A 21,394-nucleotide genomic window follows, 5' to 3' on the forward strand; every position below is an offset into this window, starting at 1 on the left:
TTCGTAATGTTGATAAGCCCTGCGTCGCCCGCTACTTATCCGCCTGAGGGCGCCTCCAAGCTCCATGGTCGGCGCCCTCTGCCTAGTGTCCAAAGCGCCCTCTACCCAGTGTCTAGGGCGCCTCCAAGCTCCATGGAGGGTGCCCTCTATCCTGTTGCGCGGAGGTCTTCGACTAGTACACCCGAGGCGCCTCCAAGCTCCATGGAGGGCGCCTTGGGTACTGTTTATCTGAGGTTTTATATCTTTTTTCACTCACTGCAAGATGCGTTAGTCCAAAATACAAAACATATCCTGCAAAATAGAGTTAAGCATAATAAAATAAGATTAAGATAAATATTTAACAGTCATCGGATTGTTCGTTTCTGACTTTGAATTTTCATTCGGAGACCCTAGGTCGAACCGACGCCTACTGTTCCCTCACCGGGGAACGCATTCTCACGTACTCCACTCAGGAGAGTTTTCCTGTTGCCGTCCGGTTCTCCAGACCGACTGGACTTTTGCTCAGCACCCGAGGCTTCCGATCTTCATGTTGGATGTTCGCTCCGTGACCCGCCTAGACTTCCACCCAATCCGCGACCACTAGGATTTCAACCTAGAGTCCCCGACTCTAGGATTTTTGCCTGAAGCACTCGACCTGCCAAGACTTTCCGCCTAGAATTACCACCCCCTAGGACCTAGAGTTACCGCCCCCTAGGGTTTTCCACCTACCTAACCACAGTTAGGACTTTTTTCACCTAGGGTTACCACCCCTAGGACCTAGGGTTATCACCCTCTAGGGTTTTCCGCCTGCCTAGAATCCACTAGGACTTTTACCTAAGACAACTAAGACTTTCTTGCAAGCTCAATCAAACTTGTTAGATCATAAAACAACTTAACTTTAGACCCATTGACATAATCAAAACTCAGGTTTGATCGTCTAGTGCTCTCATCACCAACAACCTTGATCAGAAGGATATTGCACCAACAGTTTAAAGGAATTGCATCAATAAATGATATCATAAGTTTGCTCTTAAGAGTTCCCCCTTGAGTTAAGATTCCTCCTTTAGTCTTGGTCAAATTTCTTCCCTTTGGATATTGACTCTGAGAATATCCCTATTGATTACAAGAAAAACACATAATATGTTCCTTGCCTTTTTGTACGATGGGATCGACCTTCCTTTGCTTCTTCTTGCTCTTCGGTGCCACTTGACTCTTCTTCTTGGTCAATTTTGAACACTTACTCTTGAAAAACACACAATATGTTCCATTTGTTTTTTCTTGTCCTGTGGAGATAGCATAATATTCCTCTCCATTTGACCCGAAAGTAGAAGCCTTTTCTTACTCCGGTGTCAATTAATGACGCTCCCCCTCAATTCTTGAGGTGGGGGCCTCTTCAATTTCTTTATCTTCGGATGTTGAGCATCCCTCAACCTCTGAATCCTCGTGCACATCAAACAAAGAGTATGCCCCTTTTCCTTTGTCCTTGCACTCTCTTGAGAATGGATCCTTTTCAATCTCATCTTCTTTGGATGTTGAGCATCTCTCAACTTCCGACTACTCTTCCTCTTGATCCAATAAATCTCCCTCTTTGATTTTTTCTTGATTTGGTACAGTGTAGGGATCTTCAAGAACCTTTGCCAATTTACTCCATAGCTCTTTGAAATCTTTATATTCTCTAATTTTGCATACAATAGAGCTCGACAATAAATTAACCAAGATTTTGGTTACCTTATTTGTTGGCGCAGGTAGGCCGGCAAGAGGGGGGTCAGGTGAATTATCTTGAAAATAAGTTAGAAGAATCTTGAGCTAGTTTTAGCAGGGATACAATATTAGTTAACCAAATATGATTAATAAACAACAACTTCTAAAGAACTAAGAGACTAGGATTTTTACTTGGTTACAATCTAGGTGGTTGTTAATCCAAGGTGTTTGCAAAGTTCCACTAAAAATATCTCCTTTGATGAAAGCAGAGAAGCCTTTTACACTCTTTCAAAAGATTAAAAAGTTCTTAGGAGATTAATACAGAAGTTGTTGAATATTTCTTACCTCCAGGGATCTTTTTATTACCCCTGGAAAACTCTATTTGAAGCTGAAAGGCACCTTTAATAGGGTTTAAGGCGCCTTCAATCAGAGAAATCTTATTATCGAAGATAAAACTTTATCTTCAACTAATGGTCACTGGAAGACGCCTTCTATAGGATGGAAGGAGCCTTCGACACTGTTCATCGAAGGCACCTTCTAGGCCATAGAAGGTTCCTGTCATGAGGTAGATTATCTCCTTACTAATCTCTTTGCGTGGGTGATGCTCCTGCTAACCGGAATTGAGCTCACACAAACCCAACTTCGACCTTCTCCTCGAGCAAGCTTCCTTCCTGACTTCTCATCCCTCAAACGTTATGCACATCCTTCTCGTCTACCAGTATATTCTTTCGTAGCACCTCATCCTTCAAATGCACCGAGCCTGTCAGTTCCTTTTCTGTGCCATCCTTCTTGCTAGTTACTTCTTCTGCTCGACTTCTTGTGTTCCTAAGCTTCTACACACTTAGACACAAAGATCAAATACAAACAGAACCTAACTCAACTCAGTTGATCACATCAAAATCAACCTGGGGGTACTTACATTAACATTTACCTCGCATCTTTGGATTTGTTCCTTGCTCCAATTACTTTTCTTGATGATTTTGCCTTTGCTATCCCTTGGAGCATCAAAGCCTTCCATTAGAGCAAACCATTGTTCTATCTTCATCATCAAGAAATTCTCGATCCTTGATTTCTAAGAATTAAAGCTTTTAGACATGAATGATGGAGGCGATCTAGTATTTGTAGGATCAAAAAGAACACTAGAGGGGGGGGGGGTGAATAGATATCATCAAAAAACTTGATTTAAAACTAAGTTACGCAGCAGAAAATGGAAGCAAAAAAGATAATGCTAACACAAGTTGGTTTTATTTGGTTCGGAGCTTTTGACGACTCCTACTCCAAGACTCACATTCGTCGAGTGCTTTCGTTGGGCAATCTATTAATAGTTTGAAAAGGTTATAAATTAAGTACAAGAACTATATATGAAAATTACTAGCAAAAAAAAACTGAGTAAAACTGAAGTCCAGTTGTCGATGGAGTGTTGCAGCGTTGCGGAACACTGAGTAAGAGAGAAACTTGTCGTAGTTGATATATGAAACTCTGGGTCGAAGGCCTTTAAATATGTCCATTCTGGGTGCCTGGAACCCCTCTGGGCGTCTGGACCATGTGACTTGGCCAATCAACGCGCTTCACGTCAGCTTATGGATAATTCTTCGAGTCCGGGCGCCTGGACTAAGTCCGAGTACCCAGACCCAAAGAATTTGTAGGATCGAGAAAGTGCGATAGAGGAGGGGAGGTGAATATCACATGTTTAAAAACACTCCTTTTCTTTTTAAAACAAAGTAACGCAGCGGAAAATAGAGACTCGTTTCAGTTACTTGGTTCGAAATCTACGTCGACTCCTATTGCAAGGCCCGCGATCCTTGATCGCACTGTTGGGCAATCCACTAAAATTCTTCTTTCCAAAAACCTCGGAGAGAAATAGATCGTATAATGAAATGTGTAAGATAGTAACAACTTACTATCTTACTTGAAATAGAGTACAAAACAAGCTAATTAAAAGTATACCGACACTCAATGCAGGATGGAACTCGGTTGGTACGTCTTGAGTTGAGCAGCAGCTTGTTTAGTGATAACTAGCAGACTTGTCATACGAATAGGAGCTTTGCACAACAATGAACACAGAACAGATGCACAACCTCAGACCTCAAGCTTCATTTTTATAAGAATCGTCAACGTTCGATCGACCGATCCTTGGATTATATTGGCCGAACCAGCTCCCTTCCTTCTTCGTTGATATCTGATGTTGATTCGATCTTCGGACATTAATTACATTTAATGGTTCAGTCAATCGATCCCTTTATTCAGTCGACCGAACAATAAACTTCCCTGTTCACCGAGATTCACACTTAATGCGCCTTTAATGTGATGATCATTCGATCGACCGATCCCTGTGTTCGGTCGATCGATCAGGTTGACTTCCCATGTCTGCTTCTGATCGAACTAATCTTTGTCATATCATCAATGTTCGGTCGACCGATCAAACCTTGATCGGATGTTGCTCTGCTTTGGTCTGAACTTGTCTTTTTTCTAAATTAAGCTTGTTTGGTCGATCAATCCTCCTGTTCGATCGATCGATCAGACTAGACTTGCAAAATAGAGTTATACAAAATATTCTTGTAAAATATAGATTAGCACAGTAATATATGATTGATGAGAAGTATTAGACAGTAGAACTGTCTTAATTTCAACTTGAAAATCTTCCCAGTTTCTTTAGTTGGATCAGCGACCTTAGATTGTTCGTATCATGTACACGACCTCACTATCGCTCCTCCAATTGCATGTCTCAACCTACCTGCCAAACATGGTCCTCCAGATATTTTTGGACTTTACAGCTTAGCATTGGATCGGTCACCCAGGACTTTCCCTCGATCTACAGTCCTCTAAACCTATCGAGCTTCTCTGCCAAGTGTCGAGTCCTCTCGACCACTTGGTCTTTCCGCCTAGCTTCCATGATCTGCTAAGTCTTTCTGCCTAGCTTCCATGATCTGCTAAGTCTTTCCTGCCTAGCCTCCAACTAGGACTTTTCTGGTTGAGTAAACAGCCTGCACACTTGGTCAACTTGTTAGATCATAACAAGACTTAACTTGAACCTTTGACAACATCAAAACTTAGGTTTGATTCTGGTGCAACTTGCACCAACAGAATTATCCATAAGCTGACGTGAAGCGCGTCGGAGCCTGGACTGAGTCCGGATGCTCTGATCGCCTAGGCACCCCGGGCTCGTCTAGACGAGCCTGGTCCGGGCGTTTAGACCAGCTCCGAGCCTCCAGACCAGCTCCAGGCGCCCGGACCCCTTTTCTTCAGCTTCTCCTCCTGCAAGAAAAGGTTAGTTTAAGCAATCGAAAAATATATTTTATCCTGCAAAACATAGTTAGCACAATATAATAAAATGTGAGTATTAATTAGATCATATCTTCATGAGAGTAGGACCTAGTCAAAATCTGAACTTAGGTTTCCCAAATAGATCTAAGTTGGATCGACGCCTACAGTTCCCTCATCGAGGAACACGCTCTCACTAGATCTCTCCCCCAGTTGCTTACCTTCACTTACCAATAACAATCACTTGGCTTGCTTTTGACCCACCAGGTCTTCCCGCCAGTTGTTAGAGTCGCAGACCTAACTGGACTTTGGCCGGTTATCACGTCCCGCGGACCCAACCGGACTTCCCACTAGATATCGGGCCTCGCAGACCTATCTGAACTTCCCACCAGTTATCAGGCCACACGAACCTAACTAGATTTCAGCTTGGTGTCAGGTCCCTCTGACTAATCAATTCCTACACACTTGGTAAAATAGTTAGACAAACAACATATCTAACTTTAACCTATTTGTCATACATCAAATCAGATTATTAGTGCAAGCTGCACCAACAGTATTATATCTGAGTCCATATCAGAAACCTATCTTGAAGTTGAGCTCTTTTGATACTAGCCTTTAACTTGTTGAAATTATGACTTCAACTTCTTCTTCCTCTAACTCGTTGCCATTTCGGGCGATGAGTTCAGTGAAAAGTAGTCTCGCTCTGATACCACTTGTTGAGATACTCTAGGAGCTAGAAGGTAGAAGGGGGTGAATAGCTCGTCTCGCTTCGTTGATGATGATTTGCAGCAAAAAAAATACAAAGCGAAGCTCCACCAATGTTAACACAAAGGATTTATTTGGTATTCACCTCAAAGAGGTGGCTGATCTAAGGATCTGGCCCTCACTTACATATGCACTATCAAATACACTCCTTCTCGGAAACACTCCGGAGGTAGAGAAACCTCGTACAAGACTCCAATACAACAAGAAGAAAAGAGAAGCTAATGCAAATGAAATTTTACAAGATTTACACCAATGAAACCCTAGCTTGCTTCTTACTTGCCCACCTCTTGATCAACTTAGAAATGTAACAATACTTCCCTTTAAGTCTTCAAGAACTATAGTGGTTAGTGTTGGAGAGAAATCTATGAAAATCGGTGAGAAGAAGAAGGCTCCATTTGAATCTTCAAGCGCTTTTTTATCTCACAGTCTGCAACGGTCATATGATAGATTAAAGCAGCTGGATTAATTAGATGATCGATCCAGAACGTCATTGTGCTCTTGTAATCCTGCAATTGATTGAGATCCCTCCCAATCCATCCATCACAGTGCATACTGTTCTTAGCAAAAATTGACGTCAATCGATTAACTGATCGATTAGAGTAGCCAATTGATCGATTGGGTAGCGCTCTATGCGAAGTCGCGATGCTCCCAATTGATCAACAAATCGATTAGATTTTGGCTGAATCGATCAACTAATCGATTTGATTCTGGCTGAATTGATCAACACTGTGGCTCTTCGCGATGCCACTCCCAAAGATCACCTGATCGATTGACCAACCCTAACTTGTTTAACTCAAGTCTAGGGTTCCAAATCCCAACATCCAGTCAACCATAACCTGTTGGGACTCCCTCATGTCTAGCATCTGATCAACCTTGACTTCAAGTATCTGGTCAATCCTTTAACCGACTTGGACTTTTCTCCCCATGCTAAGTGTCTGGTCAACCTTGACCTACTTGGACTTATTGTTGGTGCATGTGGCACGAATAATCAAACCTGAGTTTTGATAAATGACAAATGGATTAAAGTTAGATTTGTTGTTGATCTAACCTTGTTATCGAGTGTGCAAAGTTGACTAATTTGACGGGTCTAGAGGACTTAACACCAGGCAGGAAGTCCAGTCGGAATGTGTGATTCCCAATTAGCAAAGTCCAGATGTGAGATTCTAACAGGAGAAAGTCCAGATGTGCTATTCCAACAGGAGATCGGGATGTTCGATTCCTTGTTGGCGAAGTTCGGATGTGCAATTTTGGTAGGAAGACTTGGTGGGTTAGATTGGATATCGAGAAGGTAACTCGACACTCAGTAAGTGAAGGTAAGTCACTGAAGAAGAATGACTAAGTGAGGACGCATCCTGGTTGAGGAGACAGTAGACATTGGTCCAATTTAGGTCAATTTCAGAAACTTAATTTGAAACCCTAACTAGATCCTGATCTGAAAGATAGAGTCTAAGTCATAAATTAATCATATCATTATTGTACTAACCTTGTTTTGTAGATTATTATTTATTATGTTGGACTAACATGTTTTGCAGAGTAAAATGAGTAAAAATTACCTTGGGTGAACAGTTCCCGAGGCACCCTCTATGGGATGGAAGGCACCTTCCATCGGATAAAATCTGACTTCATCGGTAATAAGGATCAAGAACACTTTTCGAGATAAAATTTGATCTATGGAAGGGGCCTTCCACACCTTATAAAAGTGCTGCTCGACCAAGCATTCAACATAAACTCTTCTACGAGCTTCTACGCGTCCTGATGCGGTGATAAGGGGACCACCAAGTACAGGTCAAGGATGGAGGTAGCAGATGGCATGGAGGTCAAAGTTAAGGCCGACGTGGAGGTCAAAGTTAAGGCCGACGTGGAGGTCAAAGTCAAAGCGGTCAATGCCAGGGAACCAATGAGCTCACCAAAGGTGGGTCGAGTGAAGGTCTGCGGCAGTGGCCGATCGAGCGTGAAGTGTCTAATCGGTAAGTGGCTTATTCGAGTAGAACGTCCGTACAGTCAAGAGAACTACGCAAGAACATCAGATACTCATCACAAAGTGGAGGAACGTTAAGGCGACCAGAGCGCTCGTCTGATTGGCCGAAAATAACCTACCGAACCAAGTCATTGCAGGGAGGTAGCAGAGGTTTACCAAGCAGTGAGAGATTCCCAATCGAGCGACCCCTCCTCTTGGTCAAGTAGTGAGACCCCTCTTATATCCATTGATATTCCTTTGAGAGATAATGTCACTGATAACGAGGCATGGTCAATAGAAGGATCGTATGACGGAAGCTTCTACTGTCTTATTAGGGATCCGTGTGCCCTGTTAAGGTATGATGTTAGAGCCATTTTTCTGACATATCCTTTCATAAGACAATTTGAAGAACGTGCCCACGCCTTGAGGAACGTGCACATCGCCCGCTAGGGCGTTATATAAAGGGGATTCATGCACCGACGGAGGTACGTGTTATTCACTATTCACACCTGTGCTTACTGTTGCTCTACTTCCTTTTATTTTTTTGGTGACTGATTTAAGCGTCAGAGAGTCAACACCGGGGACCCCTTCCCTGGCTCAGTACTAACGTTTCTTGTGTTGCAGAGTGGCGTGAGGTCTACAAGCAGTCAACCCAGAAGTCACATCCCCAGCTAGCATTCTTCACGATTTTCAAACAGGATCACGTCCGTTTGAAGTTCCGACTGCTTCAGCTTCCTACTGTTGCTCCACTATGACGTTGTTGCGTCTAACTACTACGAGGAGTCGATTGACACTGAGCCTAAGCCGATCATCTTCGAAAGTGTTGGGTAACAAAGTTAAATATTGTACTTATTTTTTGCAAAAAAAAGTGTTACGTGTTACACTTGTTCTGATTTTTTTTTGTACTTAATCTCCTCTTCCGATAGTTTCGGAAGAAGTATTTAGTGGATTAACTATCGATAGATCCGTGGGACCTGAGTGTTGGAGTAGGAGTCGTTGAAGGCTCCGATCCAAGTAAAATCGACCGAGTCGTGTTTTCGTATTTTTCTGTTTGTGTGTTTAAATCTTCCACTGCGTATACTTTAAATTCAAAACCGAAAAAGAAAGTTTTTAAAAACCACATGATTTACCCCCTCTCACGTGTGTCTCGATCCAACACTTACCGTTTCATGCCAAGTGTCCGGTCCAACATAACATGCTTGGACTTCTAAACACCGGATGCCTGGTCAGCCTTGACCTACCTAGATTTCCACATTTCTGACTTCACTCATCATGGATTTTCACCACCTAGCTTCACTCACTAGGAGTTTTCTCTGTCTAGCTTCACTCACTAGGACTTTTCACCACTTGACTTTACTCACTAGGATTTCTCTCTGCCTAGTTTCACTCACTAGGGCTTTTCATCTGGCTTCACTCACTGCCTAACTTCACTCATTAGGACTTTTCACCTGACTTCACTCACCAAAACTTTTCTCACTGCCTAGCTTCACTCACTAGGACTTTTCAACTGTCTGGCTTCATTCGTCGAGACTTTTCAGCTGTCTGACTTCACTCACTAAGCCTTTCCAATCTACCTGGCTTTACTCTCCTGAACTTTCTACACCAAGTGTTCGATCAACACTGATCCACTTGGATTTTCTTCTTCTTCCAACTTTCCCGTTGATCTTGGTCTTGTGTAACCTCCAGTTAGGACTTCTCTGTCAAGTATCCGGTCAACCTTGACCTACTTGACTCTCCTTTGACTGTCAATATCTCATATGTACAATTGTACCTGTAATCTCCATATATTGTCAAATGTCAAGACTCAAGGTTAAGCCAACTTAAGCTTAGTCAACCTGGTCTACCTTGACTTACGAGAAATTGCACTAACAACTAATACAGTCACATGTCTCGGTCGAGTGGTCCGATTGGAGATCCTAGACATGCAGCCCGATTGGATTCTTTGGCCGAACGAAGGCCGAGTACTTCTTGAGAATGACATCAATCCTTAATCCGACTCGACCATGTCTGTAAACGAGATCCAATCGAGTTACAAGGGAACTCGGTCGGCCTGCCAGTAAAGCGGCTCATCAATCTAATGGTCTAATATTTCCTTTCAATTTTTTGTGTAACGGTTGTTAGAGAAACAAAAGTATATTCCTTGTGCGGTCTTTATGATGAAAGTTTCTACTCTCAGAAGCGATTGACATATTTTCGAAAAGGTGTCAAAATATTAGATGGGTTGGTTTTTTTTTTTTGGAACTATATATATACATAGAGGAAAATTAACATTATATAAAGACTCTTCCTAAAGGCACAAGTACGCTACGCGAGGCATCACTATTCACTCAAAGCTCACTATTTAATTCTACTATTTTTCACATTTCATCTTCTCCGATCATTTGTTTGACTTAAACGTTGAAGTATCTATACTGGAACTTCTTCTTAATCTAGTTGCTGACTGTTTTTTTTCTCTACTTTCCTTTTTGGCACAAAGGATCATTCTACGTCCTTTATTTCTGGTTCAAAGTCTTCTTGAGGTCAAACAGGATCAATGATGAAGAAGCCAGATCTATGCTCCTCCTCTGCCTTGGGTTGGTAGACTAAAATCTTGAACTGATTTGGGGTGTTCCCGCAGAGGGACCTAGGGGGCGGGAGGAGCACTGGGCCCCAGAAGAGAATAGCCTTGGTTGCGGCGGAGCGGTGATCATCACCGATTATGGCCCCGGATGCTTGACTCGACATAATCCGATGATCCTTCTCCTCCGCCATGTTTAGGGGCGGAGTGGCAGTTCCGTTGCGGATCGAAGAAGAATGGAGAAGTAGAGAAATTTATAACTAGAATGAACGGATGGTTTAAACAAAACGGATCGGGTCATGACAAGAAATTTGTGATTGGATCCGACATACAAGAGATGCAACTTATTAGTAAATATTTTCATATTTATTTGTTTATTACAATTATATAACAACAATTTTCAAACCCTCATAACTGAAATGGAAGAACACTCACGGGAAAAAGGAAGAACAAACTATACACGATCCTTCAGACAACCTTCTCAGACTCAAGATTTTGAGGGTTCCTTGGATTGCTGATCCACGGCCCTACCAATTGCCTTTCAAACTTGTGTTTTATCACCTGCATTGCTTCATTCATAGAAGAAAAAAGTCTCATCAGAAACAGAAACGGAAACAGAAACAGAAACAGAAACAAACTAACAAAACATGATGTTCAATTGCTTCTAGTACCTCTTCCTCTTGCTCTTTGCTACACTAGATGAGGACGACGATGGTGGTGGATTGCTGTGCCAGTTCCTTTTCCTTTGGTTGATGAACCAGTTGTTGATTTGCTTTAGCTGCAGCCCCGTTTCTTGCACCAGCCGTGCTTTGTCTTCCTCCTATCAGCCAATGCCGATGAAGTCACAGGCTATTGATGTTCATTACGATCCATGAAACTCACCGTTGGGTATGGCCACTGGGAGTGGGACTGCCACCAGGCCTTCAAGGTAGAAGTGGTATCGCCTGGGAGCTTCCCAGCTCTTCTTTTTCGGAGAATTTCCTCTCTGACATCTACCAGCTTCTCCTTGTACCCCTTCAGAGCCATGAGGTTCCATTCCATTAGGATCCATACATAAAAGAAAGTATACGTTGCATCTTTGTACCTGTTTCAGTTCTAGCTTTAGCTCCTGCCTCACTCGTTCCATCAAGCTCCTCTCGCTCTCCGTCGGCACAAGCGGGCCGAACCCCATGTTCTCTGATCCATCCATGAATCTCCCGAACAAGGTCGGTTCATTGTCTTCCTGATCCTCCTCGTCGTCGTCGTCTGACATGGTCGCACCGGTGCCTTCGCCAGGAGAGACACCTGCAGCCATAGTACTCATCATCAATCTCCCGAACACAGTTGCTCTGTTAGTTCAGACAATTGACCTGTTAGGCTTTGCAGTGACTGCTCGAGCTCCCAGCAGGCCATCACTGCCTCCATTGCGTCCACACGAACATGCTGCTGCAGTTGATCTTTGAAGGAACGGAGCAGCAAGACATATTGTGCCTAAAGAAGAGTAGATCATGAAGAGTTGATGAAATTTATCCTGATCTAATGAAAAAAGAGTTGATGAACATCAAAATTTGCTGCTTTGTGTTCCTTTGAAGTGTCTGTAGAAGAAAAGAAAGGAGCTTTTCCTGTTTGGCTCAAAATAGAGATAGAGAGAATCCAAAGCCAAACATGAAGGGCAAGAACTTTATCTGGATACGCAGTTTACTGTCTTAGTAGATTTTTCTGAACTCAGATACCATAGAGAAATCAAGAGCAAGAGTTTGAAGTACCAGTTTTTTGAGATAGAAAAACAGATTTTGTATGAAGTAGAAGGTAGAATCGATGAGGGGAGATGATGAGTCGAGTTCTTGGTGTTGAATTTTTTTGTTTTGTTTACCATAAATTGATCGAGTTCCTTGTCGTCGGCGAGCATTTGGGCTCCGAGCGCGGAGTATTTCCCGAAGACGTGCCGCGTCTGCGCGAGCTGCGCGTCGATCCTCGGCAGCTGGTCCACCGGCGTCGCCACTCTCAAGCACGCGATGTGCGCCGAGAGCAGCTGCTCGTACAACGGGTGCGCTAGTATCTCTGACTTGTGCCTCGCACTCTTCCACATGGCCTCCCCCTCCTCCCCGCCGCCACTCGCTTCTGGTTCCTCCGCTGCGTGGAGATCGCCGGCGTCGCCCCCGTCCCGGCCTTGCACAAGAGGAAAACTCGGCAACCACTGCCCTCCTACTCCTCCGACGAAGCGGCCTTCCCGTGGCGAAGGGGAAGGCTCTGAGGGGGACTGGAGGTGGAGGAATCCTCCGTCGTGGAGCCAGGACGAATTAGCCCCTTCGCCGGCCAGGGCGAACGACTTCGCGGCGAGCGCGTGCTCCGCAGTGCCTGAGAGCGAATCCATGGATCCTATGGCCGCAGGATCATCGCCAAGGTGGTTCACGGTGTAGGAGAGCTCGAGTGGGATGCGGCCGTGGAACGCCATGGCGGCGGCAGAGCGGAGACTCTCGAGAAGAGGAGGAGGAGAAAATGGAAATAATCAGCGGAGAGTCAATTTGCTAATAAAAACCTCGTATTATTTATTAATTTACTTTTTGCAAAATAACACTCAGTAAAAGTTTAGATGACAAAATTATAACAATTTTATTTTCAAACAACTTTGGAGCTAAATTTGTAATAGAAAAAATGAGAAGTTTTGGCAAATGTGAAAATTAAATAGACGTTTCGCTAAATTGCAGACAATTACACACAGCAGCAGATTGAAACCGAAAAATATCCCAATGAGTTGGGGAAGCATTTCGTCTGAATCGCGCAAGCACAATCATTGCGGCCGTCCGTACCGTCGCCGCCGACATGCCGACGGCGGATCGGCAGCCACGTGGGAGTACGCTGATTCCGCCTCCATAATCCTGTCCGGCTAGCAACACCGCCCAGGAAAATACCCAAATCATACAGCGAGCTCCAAACGATTGACGCACAGGAAAGCAGGAGAGATTGACCAATGACACGCGTCCTTCCGATACCTCTTGTCTTATTATGGACACCGATGCAAAATATGCGGAGAAGAAAGCGGAATAATTAGCCGACTGGGCGAGGGAGGGCCCCGCGGGATTTGTCCCATGTGCTTGCTTAGAATTTATAAGGCGTATTTCAGGAACCGTTAAACTGTTGATCTATATGAATATAACTGTTAAACATCTTTGGGAATATCAATTTTTTGTTTTTGTTTTTCAATCTCAAAATTAGCAAAAAAAAAATCAGAAATAAAGGTGTTGGAAGAGTAATATAACACTGTCATGGCTTCCTACAGTGGTCCCTTTTCCCTTGATGGGCTCTTGGAGCCCATAAATGTGACCGAGCCCGGTTGGGCCCGGGCCTTAATGAGCTTGATGTAGTGTAAGCCGCATGCTGACGTCATCGGCCACCTGCGTCTGGTCACGATATTTTTATCCGCTGGCGGCTTGATGGGGTAAGTGGCAACGGAAGGGATGCGCTGCTTTTTCAGACGCCGCCGGCTCCTCTACTCTTCGTCATCCGCCGTCGCCGCCCTCCGCCCCTTCTCCAACTCGGCCTCTAATCCTTCTGATAGCGTCGGTCAGGTAGCCCTCTACTTCCGACGCGCCCGCCTCATCGACGCCCTCCGCCTCCGCTTCCGGTCGCCCGACCCACCAACAGATCTCCCCCAACCCCTCGACTCCTTCGTCGCCGTCCACGCTCTTCGCTCAATCCCCTCGCCGGATTCCGCCCTCTCCTTCTTCCGTTCGCTCCCCTCTCCCTCCACCCCGATTCTCCACGCACTCGCCAAGCGCCTCGCCCTCGGCCGCCGCCTCGCGGACCTCCGGTCCCTCCTTGACGCCGCCGACGCCGGATCCTTTCCCTCATCTCTCCCCCCTTCTCCTCTCGACCGCCTCCGCTGGTTGGCGGCCGCTGCCGACCTCCCCGCCGTCCTCGACCTATGGTCTTCCATCCGCTCCTCCTCCTCCGAGCCCAACCGCCGCTTCAGCCGAGGAAGCCACCCATGCACAGAGTCCTACAACCTCGTCATGGGTCTCCAAGCCGACGCTGGGGATCACTCTGCCGCAGTCGCTACCTTCTCCCAAATGATCCACGATGGGGCCAACCCTAACTCCCGCACCTACAGCATTATCATCCACCATCTCGTCCGCTCGGGGAATCTCGAGGAGGCAGCTGTCGTGTTCTACCTCCTGCCCTCGATGAGGATCCCTCACACGTCGAAGCAGTACGAGGTGCTGGCGGAGGCGTACGCATCCGCCGGATTGTTCGATGAGTTTCAGCGGCTAGTAAAGGAGATGAACTCCGACGGCATCCTCCCGGGCCGAGCGATGCGGGCCGCCATCGCAAAGATGAGCGCGGTGGGACCCATCGAGGGCACGGAAGAGTTCGTCGAGGAATTGTGCCCTAACGAACGAATCGAGTACATCGCCGTATCCAGTGAGGAAGAAGACGATTGCGAAGTGGAAGATGAGCATGAAGGCGAGCACGATCGCATCCGGTTGAAGCCATGGATGGATCCGATCGCTCTCGCAAGGGCGATGGAAGACTGGACCCCCGACGACGTCGCTGAGTTGGAGGCAGCGAGGCTGGTCTGGACGCCGCGACTGGTCTGTAAGCTCCTCAGGTCCTTCAAGAAGCCCGAGACGGCGTGGGACTTCTTCTGCTGGGTAGCGTACCAACCGGGCGACTTCGTGCACGACCGTCGGACGGTTTCAAGGATGGTCTCCATCCTCGCTCGGCACGGCCACGTCGAGCTGGTTCGCCGTCTCCTCTCCAAGGTGAAGTCGGAGGGTATCGCTCTCCCCTTCGCCACCGTCCGATTACTCATCGACTTCTACGGCCTATCAAAGAAAGCCAACGCGGCAATCGAGGTCTTCCGCGAGGCTCACTCGATCTGCGGCGGCGCACCATTGCCAGGGCCGCGGCGCTTGCTGCTCTGCTCGTCCCTGCTCCGCACCATGGTCAAGTGTAGGCGAGGATACGATGCATTGGACCTCATGGAAGAGATGATGGCGGAGGGTGTCTTCCCCGACGTACAAACTTTCTCCGGCTTGATACAGTACTTTGCCGGAGCCGGCGACCTGAGGAGCGTGCACAAGCTATTCGGGATGGTGAGGCAGTGCGGGCTCGAGCCAGACGCCCACATGTACACGATCCTGATCCAGGCTTACTGCAAACAGGAGAGGGCAGCACTCGCATTGACGCTATTTAGGGAAATGCGGTACTCAGGCATCGCTCCCGACGGCGTTACCAAGGCTTTGCTCGTTAAGAGCTTGTGGAAAGAAGGTAAGCTTCGGGAAGCGGCCATGGTGGAGGGGATGTGCGACGAGTTCGAAAGGGGGCTGCCGGCGGCTTCTCCCGGCCATGTGTGGACTGTGAGCGCGGCAGATTTCAAGCGTGTTTATGATATTTATGCAGGTTGTTTTGCAGACAACGGTGGACAGGCATGAATCCATGGTGTTTGTTGGAATGCCTCAGTGATTGCATTCCATTACTTCCAGTGAACAATCCTCATCAAGCTGAGCCAAGATTTGAGGTGTTCACGTTTGTTTGATAAGATAACCAAACTAAGTCTTAAAATGAACTAAACTTTTAAAATGAGTGTTCAAGCTTGGCTTGATTTATTTTTTATGAGTTTGAACTTATTTGAAGCTTGACTTGAGCTTGGTTCGTTTAGATGTTATCAAACTCTCAATTCAAGTTTGACTTGAGCTTGGTTCGAGCTTGGCTTGAACTTAATTTGAGCTTGGTTCGTTTAAATGTTATCAAACTTTCAATTGAAACTTGTTTGATTGTTTGAAAATTTTAATTGTTTGATTGATTATTAAGATTAATAATTTAAACTTATTTATTTTATTTTATTATTTATTTAGTATATTGAAAAAAAAATTTATTAATAAATATGATTCATAAATATTGTCCACGAATATTATTCATGAATGTTATTTACGAACATTGTTCACGAACGTTAACAAGCTGAATACATGTATTCAAACTTATTTATTTCGCTTAACGAGTCGTTCAAATTTATTTGTTTAATTAATCTTATGTATATTAAACGAACATAAACAAACTCTTATCAAATCAAACACCAAATTTATTCACGAACATTTAGTTCATTTACGACCCTAATTTCAAAGCAATTTTCTTAATCATGCGAGCTAATGTTTTTTGCTTTCTTAATAACAAATTCTTCTGGATTTGAGCTGCCTCTTGTGCATGATAAATATAGAACACCAAGCTATCAATTGACTAAATCACAGAATTAAACTCTAGACATCTTCCATTTTGGATGAACATTGAAGGTTCTATACTAATAGTATTTCATGCAACCTTTATTCTTAGAGCATCTCTTTTTCTTAATTTTGCTAATCTTGAAAGATGGATTTCGACCTAATTATTGTTAGCTTTGAGAACGCTCATCTTCCTGCCTGTATTTCTGGTAGGCATCTTGAAACCTTCGCTCTCCATGGTTTATCGTACGAAGGGAATTAGGAAGTACTCCGCATAGAAAAGCTGCAAAAGCAATTAGTAGATGTCGTAAAAAAGGAACAACAAAATAATGACTTGACATGCTATGAGTGATTATCTCATATAATTTATTGATAAACATTGATTAAAACATGAATCTATGAGTATTAGACACAGGACCTATACAAATGACTTGCCTTCCAAATGAACATATAGAATGTTGTGATTGATTCCTTATTCTTGCTATCAGTGGATTGGGCACGGAACCAAAGTACAGAAGCAAGGAAACCATGTCCAAACACCTATATGGCATAAGAAGTCAGTGATATCTACTTCTTGTGAGAGAAAAATTAGCATTGTGATGATAAGATCGAAATGGTTGTCCAGGATTTGGAGTTGCACATCTTACAGTAACTGTGCCTTGGTATTTGTTCGATGATGAAAGTCCAATCAAAATAGCTGTAGAATATGCTGCAAATAGTAGCTTGATGCAAAGCCAAAATACCTGAATTAAAACCACGAGTTTAGATGTTTTGTTGAGGCAATACTTAACTATCATTGTTTGGCATAAATACTTCAACTCACTTTTTCTTGACCCAAGTGTATGCTGAATGACTGGATACCGAAATCTCTATCCCCTTCAACATCAGGGATATCCTACAAACACCCCATCTTAATTGTTATAGACTGCTGCATTTTATCAATCCATTAAACAAAAGGGAAGAAGGGAAAGATAATTTTTCAGTTTTTCTTAAAGAGATAAAATGAAGTTCTTTCTGGAATCTGGATTGTGATTTCAGGGAAAACCCTTTTAATACTATTAGTCTGGCAGTTTGAGGCCAGATCAGACAAAATGACAGAACCCAATGAAAAACAATTTCAGACTAGATTGCAAGTCAAACTATTAATAGTTATATAGTGATACTTCATTGCAGATTATTAATTCAACCTAGTAAACCAACTTGGATGATGATTGCTGAGCCGAAGCTTGATAGTAAAACTCTCTTTTAGTTTTCCATGTCAAGAATAGATTGTGGATTTACCTTAAACAAAGCTATTACAGCTGAGAAGAGACACATGAAAGATGTGGCAAAGAGCACTGGCTTTGTTAAAGCCACTGGCCTTCTTAGTACATATTTCTGCATTGATAATGTAATAGCATTTTAGAAGGAATTTTGGGGCATCGATAATATTTCACATCTACATAGTTTCAAGTATATTCATGCTTTGCAATTTAGGATTTTATGTTAGTTCACCTGCATGTGTATGAAGAAGGCTAACTGAACCACAATAGCCCTAACAGACATAATGCAAGAGGCAGCAAGAAATGCATGTCGTTTCCATCTTAGTAAAGGATGCTGTATTAAGTCAAGCAGATGGTCAGCTAGAAAGAAGACAATACAATATATTTGACAGCCATAGAAAATAGATAAGCAGTTCTACTTCTACTTGCTTGTTTCTGTTTCAGCATTACAGTGGCCTAGTTATTAAACAGTTGATGTTCGTTCATTTTTTGGCAGAATTAACCATTTGTAAATTCTTACATTGATGGAATATGCACTTCCCAGGAAAAAGCTAACAAGCAAAGCACTAAGCAGGGGGCGGGACCCAGATTTCACTCCTAAAGTAAAGCTCTGTTAAAGAAGAATGGATTGTAAGTAACATGGAATGATTCCGATTATAGTCAAAGTAACTCTTCTATGGCTTTGCTGAGTATTAGTGGTTTATCATAAGAATGAAAATACAGTCGTAAATATTTCTGGTAGTGTACCATAATGCAGAAAAGAACTACTATTAATGCTCCAGTTTTTAAAGAGAATTCCCCTGAAGCTAGTGGAAGCATTGGTTTATTGACCTGCAATAAATCAACTGTTCCAAGTTATTACATTATTCATAGTATAAGAAATGTTCCTTTCCTTGTTCTAAAATTCTTTATATACCAAGAAGTATCTGAAACTTGGAACTGACCTTATCAATTTCCACATCAAACAATTGATTGAGTCCCACGACATAGATATTCATGAAGACAGCTGAAAGCAATGCCTGATTTGACATGAAAGCAACACAGCAAATCACAAATAAAATCATACACTGAAGAAGAAATAGAGAAAAAAATGCAATACCTTAATCATTCCAATGAAAAACATTGGAGATATGTCAGCAATACTTTCAAGTGGAAGAAGAGAGATTGATATTATACTTATCACCTGCCATAATCAATGCTTAGAAGATGATTATATCTATGACAGTAGTCAAGTAACTCAACTCACTGTGCCGATTACTGTATGTGGTCGGCAAAACCGACAAAAGGCGTCAAAATTGTTCAACAGAATAATCCATAAGCATCCACACTGATGAGCCTCATTGTCAGGTACAAATGCATTGCCAAAAGCTGGTGAAGTGATGCTGTTCTTGAGCTTGCCAATGTGGACATATGGTTTGCAATCAGGCTTATTGGGAGTATGTAGTTGCCCTTCTGATCTACTATTTAGTTCACGATAGCAACAAGAGGTAGTAATCCTGCATTGTTTACAAGCTACTTAAGTTATTTATCAAATAGATTGACTTATGAGTGATGTCGTAGTGTCAGTCATTACTTGATAAATTTGGCAGATTTAAGGCTTCTTCCTCTTATCTTACCTGCAACTTAGTCACAGAAAACATGCATAATTTAGTGTTTGCTTGTAAAGGCTAAGTTATATCACTATGACTGTATAAAGAGATGAACTTCAACTTCGTTACCTCTTCCTTCTGCATTACTTAAATCCAGAATATTAAAAAGAAATGCAAAGGTGATGTAACATTGATGAAATGGAAAGAGATCTGAAGGAGATGAAAACGAAGGGATAAAAAACAGCATAATACCTGGGAATACAAATACAAAATTGGTGGAATGTCTCAAAAAGCTCTCCTGGTTGAAAATCATTCTCTTTAGAAGAAAATAATCTGCGATGAAAAGCAAGTTAGAGGAGAAGGTGAAGAATGCTTAGGGAATGATGATTAGAAATATCTGAATCATGCTAAGAAAGCATTGCCGTGGGGCTGTCACATGCCCTCTGCATGGTAAGTAAATCCATGCCATCATTTGTCATTAAGACAGAAACGCATACGTTGCTGCTAAATTAATGCCTGAGAGAGAGAGAGAGCCCAAAGGAGCCCAATCAAATTACACCCATCGAAGGCCCAAGCCTTAATAAGCACTAGCTTCAATCTAGGGTTTTAGCAAACATCGAAGGGGCATGGTAAAGCCATGAATAGAAGCCTTCTCTTCTCACCAAATGAAGTGATCAGTGTTAAGATTATTGAACTTGCTTGTGTTATCATAGTTAGTCAGTTCTCCATTGTTGCTTCGGATCTCTTTTTTTTTCTATAAGTAAAATCAAGAATCATGAACGAATTTTAATTCAATGCAGAGGAAATTATTTTGGCATGAATACCACTGAAGCCAAATACATCGCAGGGAAAAAAAATAGAGAAGAGGGAATTGAGCATTTTGAGGCGGAGAGGCGTGTTGCCGCTTCGTCCTTATCTCTGAGATGAACTGAGACCCCTGCCGATTCGAATTGTCCGACTGGAAGAGGAGGCCGTGGTGGATCAGCTCGGAGAGGCAGCCGCTGCAACCATGGGCGAAATCTGAGCCTCCCACTTTTTCCTTCTTTTTTTTCAGACCTAATTTTTCTTTCACTTGGCGCAAGTTTGCTTTTGCTCATTTGGGGTTTCAAAAGAAGTAATATCGACGAGCATCTCACCTGACAAGAGAGTTATGTATTTTGTCGGATCTTTCAAACTGTGCTTTTCTCCACCAAAGGGAAAAAAACATAAGAATCATCAGCAATGAAAACATTAGAGAATCATTCGCAGGCAGAAAAAGATTGTTGAGAAGATGAAAGGTTAAAAAAAAGAAGGCTAAATTGAAGAAAACCAAAAGGAAACGAACGTGTTTAAAAAGAGATTCTCCAGCAAAGAAGAGGCTCAGGCACGCCCATGATACTGTCTACTTTCCGATCAAAGTGACGGTTGCCTACCAAAAACGTTGGCCATCCATGTCGCGTCCTATTCCAGATATATATACATATGCACACAGCGAGAGAGAGAGAGAGAGAGAGAGAGAGAAAGAGAGAGAAGAGAGAGCAGAGCAGAGGGAGAGGCAGCATCGGTTCAGGGAAAATACAATGGGCAAGCTCATCATCGCCTTAATCGACAAGAAGGAGAGAGAATCAGAAGATACAGGATCGAAAGAACAGCAAGACAGTAAACCCTAAAACCAGCGAAAATCGTGAAAAGAACTCACAAAAACACAACCTGGAGAAGTTAAAGTACGATCCACGCAAGAAAAAGTTAGTAAACACCAGATCTATGATCACGAACAAGAACACGAAAACGAAGCTTCCGGAGAACTTCCCTCGTTTTTCCCACCCCGAACCGATCAGAAGAGTTAGGCACAGCAGCAGCGGTTGCCACGCCGAACAGATCCGCCGAAATCCTGTCATTCCCGATCGGAAGCTAGTGCTTCCAAGGGAGGAGATCGTCGATGATCGTTCAAGTCCGTCGTTGAGCACCACCATTCTTCACCGTCGCCTCAAAAACCAAGTGAGTGAGAGAGAGGGGCAACCATTCATGCTTCCGGTGCTCGATCTTATAGGTTCCAAATCGGGCCGCGTCGATGTACGAATTTGGGCCGAAGCCCAAGTCAAGCATATGATTGAGTCCGATAAATTAAACACAAGATCCCTTACCAT

General features: G+C 43.5%; 3 protein-coding genes across 5 annotated transcripts; 1 reads left to right on the forward strand and 2 right to left on the reverse strand.

The window, feature by feature from the left end:
* Positions 1 to 10,564: 10,564 nt before the first annotated feature.
* On the reverse strand, positions 10,565 to 12,731 carry LOC122018871 (homeobox protein knotted-1-like 13). Of its 2 annotated transcripts, none has more exons than XM_042576327.1 (6): positions 12,073 to 12,731; positions 11,570 to 11,690; positions 11,305 to 11,504; positions 11,103 to 11,234; positions 10,892 to 11,040; positions 10,565 to 10,781 (listed from the first exon to the last, which is right to left on the reverse strand). In XM_042576327.1, exons 1-6 carry the CDS (start codon positions 12,652 to 12,654, stop codon positions 10,778 to 10,780), a joined length of 1,188 nt encoding a protein of 395 aa, XP_042432261.1. In that variant the 5' UTR covers positions 12,655 to 12,731; the 3' UTR covers positions 10,565 to 10,777. The 2 variants fall into 2 exon arrangements, with proteins under 2 accessions (XP_042432261.1, XP_042432260.1); XM_042576326.1 differs by having other exon boundaries at positions 10,565 to 10,789.
* Positions 12,732 to 13,614: 883 nt separating this feature from the next.
* Positions 13,615 to 15,835, forward strand: LOC122018870 (pentatricopeptide repeat-containing protein At5g66631-like). Its single transcript, XM_042576325.1, has one exon. It carries the CDS (start codon positions 13,658 to 13,660, stop codon positions 15,632 to 15,634), a length of 1,977 nt encoding a protein of 658 aa, XP_042432259.1. The 5' UTR covers positions 13,615 to 13,657; the 3' UTR covers positions 15,635 to 15,835.
* A 576-nt stretch (positions 15,836 to 16,411) lies between these two features.
* LOC122019716 (probable homogentisate phytyltransferase 1, chloroplastic) lies at positions 16,412 to 21,264 on the reverse strand. 2 transcript variants are annotated; one of them, XM_042577190.1, is made up of 13 exons: positions 19,521 to 21,264; positions 19,253 to 19,295; positions 18,926 to 19,175; positions 18,779 to 18,862; positions 18,624 to 18,698; positions 18,427 to 18,510; positions 18,200 to 18,289; positions 17,912 to 18,013; positions 17,699 to 17,794; positions 17,241 to 17,312; positions 17,065 to 17,160; positions 16,853 to 16,957; positions 16,412 to 16,700 (listed from the first exon to the last, which is right to left on the reverse strand). In XM_042577190.1, exons 1-13 carry the CDS (start codon positions 19,579 to 19,581, stop codon positions 16,659 to 16,661), a joined length of 1,200 nt encoding a protein of 399 aa, XP_042433124.1. In that variant the 5' UTR covers positions 19,582 to 21,264; the 3' UTR covers positions 16,412 to 16,658. The 2 variants fall into 2 exon arrangements, with proteins under 2 accessions (XP_042433124.1, XP_042433123.1); XM_042577189.1 differs by having other exon boundaries at positions 19,253 to 19,301.
* Positions 21,265 to 21,394: the final 130 nt, after the last annotated feature.

The sequence above is a fragment of the Zingiber officinale genome, chromosome 9A, assembly GCF_018446385.1.
Source record: "Zingiber officinale cultivar Zhangliang chromosome 9A, Zo_v1.1, whole genome shotgun sequence".
NCBI classification, from domain to species: domain Eukaryota; kingdom Viridiplantae; phylum Streptophyta; class Magnoliopsida; order Zingiberales; family Zingiberaceae; genus Zingiber; species Zingiber officinale.